This window comes from Telopea speciosissima, chromosome 1, assembly GCF_018873765.1.
Source record: "Telopea speciosissima isolate NSW1024214 ecotype Mountain lineage chromosome 1, Tspe_v1, whole genome shotgun sequence".
NCBI lineage: Eukaryota > Viridiplantae > Streptophyta > Magnoliopsida > Proteales > Proteaceae > Telopea > Telopea speciosissima.
The window spans coordinates 85642561-85654745 of NC_057916.1; the positions used below are offsets into that span (position 1 = coordinate 85642561).

A 12185-nucleotide genomic window follows, 5' to 3' on the forward strand; every position below is an offset into this window, starting at 1 on the left:
CGGAGAGGGAATATCCCCTCTCCTTCTTCCCTAAATGACCTGCAACTTAATCTCTGCAACTTATAGGGTTTCAAAATTATAGGTAGAAACCTATAAATCGCGGTTAACCGGAGTGGCCACTTGCTCTACAACTCCCGACGAAGGGATAAACTCATATGACGACCAGTATGCCGATGAAGGTTATCGGAAAAAAAACCCTTGCGATTTAGCGGAATGGCCACCTACTCTCCATCTCCATCTCTCTCGGAGACCACAGCGGCGGTGGCGGTGGTTCAAGTGTTATTAATCGCAGCACCTATGCTGCCTCTATTTGGTTTACAAATCCATCAACAAATAAAACCCTAAAATCAAAACATGGGTAAAAAAACAAAATCAGTTAAATAATGATGAATTGCTAATCCACACTTCTAAATCCTGATACGTGGCCCTTCACTTGCTTTTGGAGCTCCAAAACATAATTAATAAAACAAAATCAAACAATTTTTAACAATCCAAGCACATCCAGATCAAAGCTTTGACATAATAACCTGGGCACAAGCTTGATGAAAGAAACCTTTGGTTTACAATCCATCTGAAAAATTGGGGAAAGAAACATTTGGTTTACAAATCCATCTGAAAAATTTGGGAAAAGAAACTTTCAGTTTACAAATCCATCTGAAAAAATAAGAAAAGAAACATCCGGTTTACAAATCCATCTAAAGATTTCAAAAATGAGAATCGAAGAATGGTCGTGACTTCGCCTGAGAAACCCACCTCCGGGAGTTACAAGAGAGAGATGGAGAGGGTAGAACATAACCATTGAAGATGTAGGTTGGTCGGAGATGGAGAAGGAGAAGATATGGCTCCGGTGCCGGTGCGGGAGAAGGTGAAACGCTTTAGACCTTCATCCCACTTGATTTTGGGGTTAAAATTGTCTTTTCAATGTACAAGGGTAAAATAGTCCTTTTACACCAATAACTAACAGCAGACTAACACCATTAGTGTAGAGGAGGTGATCTCAGTATTTTCAAATTTCAGGGGTGATCCAAATTTCGACCCATTTTCAGGGGGTGTTTCATAAATTTTCCAAAAAAAAAAGACAGTGGACAACCTAAAATGTCAAAGTGCAGTACCATTTTTTGAGATAATCCTTTTCAGGGGTACACCGGTCATTTTGAATGCGACTGTTTCTCGGCGCAGGTACATGCCATGCGCGACAAAAAAAAATAAATGAGAGCGTTTGTCAATTCTGCCCTCTTACATAAACCTTTTCCGGTCCGGCTCCCTGGGGGCATCCGACGGCGCTGGAGAGGAGCCCAATCACAACGCTTTAGTCTCATCCCATTGCTGCGCGTCTCTGTGCCGTTGGCTCAAAGATTCCTCTCCCTCTTTTTATTTATGCGGCGGGGGTGTTGCGATGACGCTGCGAAGGTGAAAACGTTTGTCAAATGAAGTAACGAACAGTTAATGAGCGAGTCATAGTGCAGAGTGCAGAGTGCAGACACGCGAACAGTTCCTCGATTAAGTTGTTTCTTCCCTGAATAGATTATCGTTTTTGGTCGACAGATAACGTTCTTCCAACACGAGAGAGCGAGAGATTACAAAGACGAAAGATATCAAAAATCATAGACTGAACTGAATCTAAGTTCTTAAAACCGGTAAGCAGAGCCTCATCGTGTATCTCAATCTAGTTTTTGTTTCTTATAAATTTGATGTGCATCCATGCAATTCATTCAGCCAGATTGTTCATTACATTTTGAATGGATTCGTCCAATTTTTATTGTTTGGTATTTGTATTTGGTTTTGTTACCCTCTCTGTTTCTGCTTAAATATGATTCCCACGATAGAATCTTCACCCTGTTACGCCTTTTCCATTACTTTCCTTTGTTTAGGGTTTTTGACCGGGCGGTGTTTCTTCTTATATGTGTGTGTTTTGTTCATGTTCTTCTGCATTACATTTTTTGCTTGATTTTTTTTTCAGGAAAAAAAAAATCCATTTCCTTGTTCTTCTGTTCGTTTTATTCTCCCGATGGTCGCAAATTTCATTAGGTTTGATTTTCTCATTGTTTGAGTTTATTTGAATTTAGTTTTAATTTGTGACTTCGCTCGCATCTTGTGACTTTAATTGGTCTTCCCTCCCACCCTCTTTTAAAATTTTTTTTTTTCTTGTTTTTCTGATTCATTTTGGTTGATACTGTGAATCCTTTGTCTCGAGTTTGTATGCAGAGTGGAAACAGAAGTTTGTTATCATGTTGATAGAGTTGTTAGGATTGTGATGTTTTTAGATGCAATATTTGTCTAAACGGTGAGAAACTCTGTTGTCCCTCTTGCACCCGTGGGGATCTACTTTATTTGCTGCTCTTATAAGACCGGATTACTCATCAGTGAAAAATAATCGCCTTTCTCAGCTCATGCCTATCTCTTGTTAGGTCTTTTATTTATTTATTTTAAATCGACCCATTGTAGTAAATTTGTCAGTTTTCTCTCTGAGCATAACTCATGCGGCCCAAATCCCATCGAAGTTATTGTTACTCTGCAAATCCTGTTGGCCTTACGCTTATATTCTCATCCACCTCCTATCCATATCCCTATATTACGGAAATGCTCCTGGCTTCTGTGAATCCTGCACAGTTGCCGTGCAAGCTTGCAGGTGGTTTAGGTGGTGGTAGAACGTAGTGGATGACCACCAGTGGGATCTGAGGAGCCATGGTTGAGGACACTCCCACTGTTGAAACTGAGGAGCAAGTGGATCTTGATGGTGACAACTACATTGAAGAGATGATGGATGATGATGTTGAAGAACCAACAGAGGAGGACAGAGTTGAAGGAGGTGAGGATGAACTTGCGGATGAGGAGCAAGAGGCTTCAAAAACTGAGAGCAGAAATGATCCATCTTTGGAAACCGATAAAATTCACCATGCTGTTGAATCCGTGGAGGATGGGGAGAAGCCTGCCCCTCCTATCGATGAAGAAGACAAAGAGAAATTTGCTGAGCTTCTTGCCCTTCCTGCTCATGGTTCTGAGATCTTTATTGGTGGCCTTCCTCGTGAAGTCACAGAAGATGATTTGAGGGACCTCTGTGAACCAATTGGCAATATTTCAGAGGTGAGAATTGTTATGCACTTGGCATTTATACTCCCATGCTCTCTTTCTTTACTAGTGATGTTCTATCCTTGTAATTGTTAGTAATATAAACTTGGCAATTTTGTGCATTTTTAGCATTTCTTCTCTCCTTTGGTGGTGTTCCATCTTTGTAATTGTTAGTAGTGATATTGCAGATAAGGCTGATGAAGGATAAGGACAGAGGAGAAAGTAAGGGTTATGCTTTTGTAACATTTAATTCAAAGGATTTGGCCAAAAAAGCCATTGAAGAGCTCCATAACAAAGAATTTAAGGTAAGCCTAATTCTTATTTTGGTGCATGGGCTAGGTCACTGTGCAGTCTGTGCTGTCTTCTTTTACTTTGCAATTTTATCTGTGTGATATGTCCTTCCTTTTGGCATTTTCAGGGAAGAACCTTAAGGTGTTCACTCTCTCAAACTAAACACAGGTTGTTCATTGGCAACATCCCGAAGAGCTGGTCAGAGGCTGAACTTAGAAAAGTCATTGAGGAGAATGGTCCCGGAGTTGAAAACATTGAGCTATTGAAGGTGCAGTTTTCTTGTTCAACTAAAAACTGCTACTAACTTATCATTAAGAAGGAATTCCCTTATGTTTTGGTAACTACATCCTTTGTCATTTGTATTCATAGGATCCACAAAATCCGAGCCGCAACCGGGGTTTTGCATTCATTGAGTATTACAATAATGCCTGTGCTGATTATGCTCGACAAAAAATGTCCAATGTGAATTTTAAGTTGGATGGCAACACTCCCACCGTCAGCTGGGCTGATCCTAAGAGTGCACCTGATTCTTCTGCTGCGGCCCAGGTATAATGCTCTGATTAAATAACTTGAAGTTTTCCAATCTTCCAGCCCTAGGCTAGATACATCCTCTGGCTGTAACTTTTTAATACATTTTGTCATATTTTATCATTATATATTCTTTGTTATCTGAAAAAAAGGTATCATATGCACTACAGGTTTCGTGTTTCTTAGGCTTACTGGTACCGCAGAAGTTTCATTTAGAATTTCCTTCATTTTTATGATTTTTCAATATTTTCACTTATATCAAAAAAAAAATAAAAAAAATAAAAAAAATAAATAAATAAATAAATATATATATATATATATATATAATCCAAAAAAGAAGAGGTTGACTTCCTGGTGGGGTCTGTAGGGAGACTAACGGATCTATGTCAGCTTGCTGTTTCCTAGAGTATAATGATAATGTAATATAGACTGAACTAGGTAGTACTGCCTGTATTTAAATGAATAAAGGGGAGAGGCGGGAAAAAAAACACCCACTGAAATGTTGGTTATCCTCCGGAAAATTTGACTAACCTGTTGCCCCTAACCTGATCATGGTAACTAGAGCTTAGGTGCCACCTAGCAATTCATCTCTCATTGTATGGACTTTTGATCCTTATTTATTGCTTCTTATATTCTCTTTCCATTCTGTTGAACATGTGATATGCTACCGTGGTTCAAAAACTAATCTCGAACAGCCAGCTCGACCAGGTTAAGTTTTTGGAGTTCTCGAGATCTTGCCAAGATCTCGTCGAGACGGTGTGTTTTTTTTTGGGTGTTTCAGAACTATGTTTCGGTGGGCTAATGGCCACAATTGGTTCCGAAACTTTAAGGGAAGCTTGTTTTAGTCTTAATAAACATATTTAAAGCTTCAAATTGGGGGGAAAAAAAACACACACCCAATTTGATGTTTTGGATTTGCACTCTTGTTTGGCCGTAAAGGCTGAGCCCTTAATGTAATATTGCCTGTTCAACACACTGTTTGAATGATATGAGACATAATTGGCAAGTAAAACAAGTAAATTATGCAATAATGGATGAAGACACATAATATTGAATAATTATTTAAGAAATAGTTAAAGACTTAAAGTTTTTACTATGGTACTACAAACCACAAGATACAGTGAAGTGATGACAATGCATATTACATAGACACCCAACCCAAGTACAATGAATAATACATAGTTCACAATGCATAGTACATAGTCCCAAGTCCCAACAATAACAGGTGAAATTTAGTGGAAACCTGATGCAGTTGCCTTGGCCTGATAGTCCCAAGTCCCAACAATAAAAGGTGAAATTTAGTGGAAACCTGATGCAGTTGCCTTAGCCTGGCTGGACTGACATGACCCACTTTGGAAGCCCAAACCAAGGACTGGTCCTAAACCGGTTTTCTGATCTAGCAAGGGCTGGTAGTTTACTTAGGATGCAATATTTAGTTTAGCTTATTTAATTTGATGGGTAGATTACGTAGGAATTTCTTAGGTTGTTTCCTTTTCCTAGATATGGCTTATTTTGGTAGTTTCCTCTTTGGGTTGTTTCCATTTTAGTTAGGTTTTTATTCCTATGCAAGACTATTTTCTATTTATTCATTGTAGTCGTAGGACAGCAACAAATTTGAAGATTTGAGAATTGAACATATGTTGAAGATGATAGCTTGTGCAAAGAAGTGGCTGTGCGTGTGTCTCCTCTCTTCTCTCTTCCCCTCTTGCAATTCTGATTTCTCCCAAGTTCCTCTCTTCTCCTAACCGGCCCTTCACCAAAACCATAACAACTCCGTACAGGCACATTGGATGCCATTATCCATACATAACCTACAGACTCTAGTTATACAACTATCAGAATCTGACACACATTCAAGAAGATGATACAAACTTTGACTAGGTGTTCTAGTCTTTATATTTAACTTGGCCCAGTTATATTGTGGGCATTACTATTAAGACACCTAGGGATGAACACTAGAACACAACATTCAAATGCTCTTTCAAGATTACAAATATCGGAATGAAATTCCAACATAGACCATGGCTACCCTGAATAGTCTTGCTTTATACTGACTCTATGATCAGCTTTGCATCCGATCTGATATGAACCTGATCTATCTGCAAATCCATTGCTTGTTTTAGTGGTTTTCGGATCGCATATGCTTCAGCTGTTGCAGGGTATTAATTGCGGATATGTCTTGTTCTGGCTGGACCCTCTTTGATACAACCTGTTGGTCTTAGTTACTAACAGAAAAAATGAACGGAAGGTTTGAGTAAATGTATTTATAGGAGGGGTGGTTCAAATTATGTATTCACTGATGATCTAAAACTATGATATGAGAGGAGTAAAATGTAGCTCCATATTATCATTACTATGGTTCGTGAATTAGCAAACTGGGTGCTTGAATTGTCTAAATCATTTGGTTCTTTGACTAAGTTAGGCATCTGTTGCAAGTATTCCTAGTGTTGACCCTGTTAAATAAAGAAGCTGCATCAAGGGGATACTTATATTTACTTTTGATGTTCATTCTAAATAATATATAGCAAAATGTGTATTAAGTTGAGTTTAGACTATCCAGAATGGGGTCAAATTGTAAACCAGAAGGGAATTTTTTTTACTACTGTTTATATAGACTGAGAAGAGTATGGCAACTTCTTCCAAGACTTACTATAGTGCATATGTATTTGGCTAGTTGTTCGTATTATGTTGTAATGAATTTAAATAATTTGTCAAAGGCAAAAAGAAAAAGTTACTTCCACTAACTTATTTAAGAGGAGGGGGGGGGGGGGGTGAAGACATACTATTGGTGAACCTGGTTTCTCTATACATTTGATGCATTTTCTTGTTTCCTCTACTATTTGTGTTTAGTTTTTTCTGTATCTTATTTTTTCTCTGAATGTATGATTTATTTTCCTTTAAAAAATATATATAAAAATCTACCAAATTCTTTTTTCCCCACTTCTGCGTATAAAAATTACTTGCCTCTCCCTCTCCCCTTAATGTAGATCAGTCACAAGTGATAACTAGTCCACAAGAGGATCGCAAACTTCAGGTCCAGCAACAGTACATACTTCTATCGGTTCTCAGATTTGCAGGAAATTTCAGAATAATAAAATAAAAAACAAGAAATCAAAGAGGGGAAGAAGAAGATAGAGTGGTCTCTCTTAGACTCGGTTCTCTCACCGTATTTTGGTCTCTCACCATTACTCTCTCACAGAGCAAAGCACAAAGCTATGTTTTTTTTTCTTCTCATTCTCATTACTCAAGTTCGTGTACCAGGCTGTAGCCCCTTGCAAACTTATATAGAAGAGACTCCAAAACAGACTCAAAACCTAAAAAGGGAAGACCTAACCTAATCCTTAACTAATAAGATAACATAAACTGACTCTAACTAAACTAATGAAGTAAATCCCGTTTTCCTACTTTCTACTCATATTTTAGGTTCATTAACTGGCCTATTACAATAAAATCCCATGGGATCAACTCATCAAAGGCCCAACGCATACATAACCCAACCCAAAGCTTATTTTCATTAAAATAAGCTCTTTAGGTGACTTATCTGCATCACATCTTCTACCCACCGTCTCACCCTTTTACTATTCCATTGTAGAACACTTTTACTTAATGTTTATAATACTGTACAAGTAGACAATAGTGTTGTAAATTTAATGCAAGGATCACCAGTAGGGATCATGTATAAACCAATATCTTGGTCATGACAAATGAAAGGTGCAGAAAAACGGGTACTTATGTGGATACTTTTATGTTAATTTTGTTGTCTCCTAGAAAACCCATGTGGATGCTTTCCAACCTATGCCTTTCTGCTGCCAAATTATAAGCAGTTGGTGCATGATAAACTAAACTAGTCTCTGCAACTCTGTTGGAATGTCTCAGGTGAAGGCTCTTTATGTGAAAAACTTGCCCGACAACACTACAACTGAGCAATTGAAGGAATTATTTCAACGGCATGGGGAAGTTACAAAAGTTGTTCTGCCTATTGCTAAAGCTGGGCAGAGCAAGCGGGAGTTTGGATTCATCCATTTTGCGGAAAGGTCAAGCGCACTGAAGGCTGTTAAAGAAACAGAGAAGTATGAAATTGCTGGTAATATTCTTCTACATGCTGCCAATTTCTGTGATACATATTGGAAGTATGAAAAGCTTTTAGAAGCAATTTTCACCCCTGTTGTATCAATAGCTTGAAGCCTTGAAAGTTTGTTTCAGCTTATAAGGTGGTTGTATGAGAAGTTACATTTTCTTTAGATGAACAACCCCCAATTATTGATGAGAGGCTCCCACATGGGAGAGAGCAGCATACAAAACAGTACACTCACAAAACTAAGACCTTAATGCCTACATACAATCCATCATGAATCCTACTCTGTTGGTAGGGGATAGGTATCACCCTTACTGATTTGGCGTGGAATTGCTTGACCTAGACCTCCAATGGGAATGGGGGTGTTGTTCATCAAAGCGTCCAGGAATCAAGCCTCTTCTTAAGAGTTCATTGAAATGTCAAGGATCTGCCAATGATGAGAGTTCATCCAGCCAAGAACTGAAATTGGATGTCCTGTCACATGTAATCTTATTTGTCTTATTTGTTTTTTTCAAGATTGCCTTTGGGTTTGACTTACAATTATTAAGAGACCACTTGATCTGCACATGAAAGGTGTATGGCTGCTAGCTTTGTGGTACCAATGACACATGTAGGAATATTTGACTCCACTCTTCTGCCAAAACCATTCCTAATCTTCTGATGCCAAGGATCCAATGTCTTGAGTACTTCTGAATCTCGAGAAAATGGTGTGGATGGTTGCAAAAAAAAGGGATTAGAATCGGCTGATACGGATTTTTTATTTGGCCTAAGTGAATATCTTGATGTTATTCATTCTTGTTATGTTGATCTTGTAAAATGAGAAAAAAGTTTCTATGCCAGCTGTATACTAGGAAAGGTTTTCAATTTGCACCTTATTTGCTAGATTTCTTCTCGGTTCATGATTGCTCTCCATGTGATGATGAATTAATTTGCTGATCTCTCCTATAGGCCAAGTATTGGATGTTTCCCTTGCTAAGCCTCAGAATGACAAGAAAAGTGATGCAGCTTTTTCCTATAAACCGGGAGCTGTTCCGAATTACCTTCCTTATGCTGGCTATGGTTTGGTGGGGAATCCATATGGAACTCTAGGCTCAGGATATGGTGCTGCTACTGGATTTCAGCAGGTAAGTTAAACTGGCTACTATTGTTTTCCTTCAAATCAATTTCTCATCTCTTAATCTAATGAATTTTCTTGTTTGAGCAGCCAGTGATATATGGCAGGGGGCCAATGCCAGCTGGTATGCAAATGGTGCCAATGGTTCTACCTGATGGTCGGATTGGATATGTTCTGTAAGTTGCATTCTATTTGGATTGTCTGTTTTCTTGAAGCCTGATGGCTTGTGTTTAATTCTTTTTTCCTTTTCTACATAAAAATCTCGCAGTCAGCAACCTGGTGCACCTGCATCAGCCATGCCAGGAAGTGGTAGTGGTGATGGCAACCGAAGCCGAAGGAATGATCGAAGCAGCGGCTCTGGTGCACTGCAAGGACGAGGAAGTGGTGATGGCAACCGTAGCCGAAGGTACCATCCTTACTAGCACTAGCCAAAAGGACGGTGACATCTTCTAGTCGGATAAGTAGCTAAGAAGTAACACAAAGAAGATTAAGTGGTTTACTTCGTGCTTGAACAAAAAAGTTGAGAGATTTTGTTTCATATAATCATATATAGTGCTCCATGTCATGAAATTATTATTTTTAGTGACAGAGAAAGGAATAATTGTTTAGAGTAGTCTGCATTTCCAGATCAGAGTACCATCTGTGTTCTCGACCAGTCTCTATCAGAATTAGGTTGCAAAAGTGATAAAATATGTGTAATTTTAGGATTATTGATGACAGATTTTATGGGGATTGAGTTCCTTATCCAGTTGGCGCCCCCCTGTGTATATATCTCTGCAATAAAGGAGCAGATATGTCCATTTCATATCAGGGAGGAAAGATATAGACACAGCATTCTTTTCCCCTATTTAATATTAGGGTAAAAGAATGATAACCACCCATGTTGCTCCTGCGCCTAGACACAAAACCATGTGAATTTACCATTCAGTCCTCCAGTGAAATTAAAAATCTCATTCCATCTCCCTGTGCATGCTCTTATTGGCCTGTGTGTTAGTGCATGCTTTACATGACCAGAAAACGATCTCTTGTCCTTAATAGTGACTGCCCTTAATAGAGTATGGTGTGATCAAGGCCATGTTTCAAAAGTCAAATTATGTGGTCTCGAGGAACAATGTAGTTATTTCTGATTTATTTCCTTATTGCTTTTGCTTCTTCTTTCATTAAAAAAAAAAAAAAGTGAACACTGGCGCGGGCATTCCTTTAAAATTTTTCTTTGATTGGGTTTCGTTTGTTGGAAGTAAAATCTAGACTTGGCTTAGGTTCACATACGAGAACATTCGCTTGCAAGCCATCCAGATGGTATTCACTCTTGCTCTTGATTCCATCTGGATGGCTTGCAAGCGAATGAGAATGTTCTTGTACGTGAACCTGAGCCGGCCTTGTTAAATCCCATGTAAAAAGGAATATTTTAAAGTAAAATCAGTGTGAAGAAATAGGATTTTATTGGAACATTTTCGTTTCAGGTGGTTTTACCTGATTTTCAGGTAAAATAAAAATTATCAGGTAATTTTAGATTTTAAAATAGTTGTTTAAAAGTATCATTTTACTTAATTTTTGCTTGAAAACAAATGAAATGAAATACAAACTAAAAGGGAAAAGGATGGGCATGCCGCCACAATCCTCCCCCTTAACGGAAAATTTTCTTCTTTTTATAAAAGAAAAAAATGGAAAATTATCTTCTCCAATTCCTTTATACTTGGCAGTGTGGCAGTGCTAGGTGGAGATGTTGACATGTGGCAGTGCTAGGTGGAGATGTTGACATGTGGCAGCTCGGACACATGATAGTGTTTGGATGTCCAAGCTGCCATGTGTTGGCATCTCCACCTAGTACTGCCGCACTGCCGAGTTTTAGGAATTGGAGAGGAAATAATCCCTCCCTTAACAACATTAGGAACAAGGTTAAGATAGGAAAGGAAGGGGGTGCAGGATGTCTACAGGGAGTTGGGCTCATGTTCACGTACGTGAGCGTACGAGACTAGCTCCTAGCTGTTCAAATGAAATCTATCCATGTGGGTCTCACAAAGTGGATTTCATCTGAACAGCTGGGAGCTGTTCTCGTACGCTCACGTACGTAAACGTGAGCTGGACTCGTCTACAGGACCTCCATTTTCCAAGTGCTTTTACCAACTTTATTCCCATTATGCACCCAATAGTTCTGAAAACCGAATTGGGCATTGAACTGAGAAGGGTCCTCATTTGGGGTTTGACCATTATGGATATGGATTTGGGCATTTTTTGTACTTATGTTCCAGGGACTTTTATAGAACTAGTTCCTGCCTAACCTGGTTTCGCCCGCCAATCAGGGCAGTCCAGTCCGGTTTTGTGTGTGTGTGTTTTTGTGTCAACAAAGACAGCAATTCCATCGCTCTGATGCTGATTAGTTGCAGTGAACCTCAAGGTGCCGCTAAGCAAGAGTCACTTCCTCATCGACTCTGTAGTTGTACATAGCTGTATCGGTAATACCGGGGATTAATCCGGATTCAGTATTCATATTGCCGATGACCCATACCAGTGCAGACACCGCGTAATTCCGTCTATGATTAAAAAGTACAAAGTGCACTACTTTCTGTTGTCTTTAATATTCCCAACACCTGCTGAGATAAGCCCCTATATTTGGGATCAGGATCGTCTCCAGGGAACCGAGCGTCCAGGTTGTTGTCAGGGGGCATCCAGCGACTGAGCTGTGCCGCACCCATCTCGGTGCATGCCTAGGAATATGTACGGCACAATCCAACGGCTGGCAGCATCCTAGGTGAGGTGGGCTCCTTGGAGACGAGCTAAATTCCTATATTTGTCGGATCCTCTTCAATGAGCCCGGCCCCCACAAAGAGTGCCCATTGAGGCATCCAATGGTTGGGCTGGCTGGCAGATCCCTGAACGTGCGTTAGGATGTGTGTTAGCCAGCCCAACCGTCAGACTCATTAAGAAGATTCCTCATTGGAGAGGAGCCCAACGCGTCTGAATTATATTGGAAAGGGGGTCTCAGTTTCTAAAAATGATTATATTAGGACTGATTTGGTATGATTTCTATTTGATTTTCTTTACGTCATAAATCGAAATTGGGGTGTGTAGTTTTTGTATGATATTTTTTTTATCTTGTAAGATATT

The 12185-nt window shown here is 39.3% G+C and overlaps 1 protein-coding gene across 3 annotated transcripts; it reads left to right on the forward strand.

Annotated features, from left to right (window-relative positions):
- Nucleotides 1-1554: 1554 nt before the first annotated feature.
- On the forward strand, nt 1555-9586 carry LOC122665381 (heterogeneous nuclear ribonucleoprotein Q-like). Of its 3 annotated transcripts, XM_043861532.1 has the most exons (10): nt 1555-1637; nt 2611-3084; nt 3258-3374; nt 3488-3628; nt 3730-3906; nt 7765-7972; nt 8912-9087; nt 9168-9253; nt 9346-9383; nt 9415-9586. In XM_043861532.1, the coding sequence occupies exons 2-10, from the start codon at nt 2686-2688 to the stop codon at nt 9528-9530; spliced, it is 1458 nt and encodes a 485-aa protein (XP_043717467.1). In that variant the 5' UTR covers nt 1555-1637; nt 2611-2685; the 3' UTR covers nt 9531-9586. The 3 variants fall into 3 exon arrangements, 2 of the variants coding, with proteins under 2 accessions (XP_043717467.1, XP_043717457.1); XM_043861522.1 differs by lacking the exon at nt 1555-1637 and having other exon boundaries at nt 2463-3084; XR_006333479.1 differs by lacking the exons at nt 1555-1637; nt 9415-9586 and having other exon boundaries at nt 2463-3084; nt 9172-9253; nt 9346-9379.
- Nucleotides 9587-12185: the final 2599 nt, after the last annotated feature.

What these genes read in the sequence shown, in the direction of transcription:
- LOC122665381 (XM_043861532.1), top strand. Translation starts at nt 2,686, where the DNA reads ATGGTTGAGGACACTCCCACTGTTGAAACTGAGGAGCAAGTGGATCTT. An exon ending in AAAACATTGAGCTATTGAAG is followed by an intron (nt 3,629 to 3,729) that starts GTGCAGTTTTCT and finishes TTGTATTCATAG; the next exon opens with GATCCACAAAATCCGAGCCG. An exon ending in CTGCTACTGGATTTCAGCAG is followed by an intron (nt 9,088 to 9,167) that starts GTAAGTTAAACT and finishes TTGTTTGAGCAG; the next exon opens with CCAGTGATATATGGCAGGGG.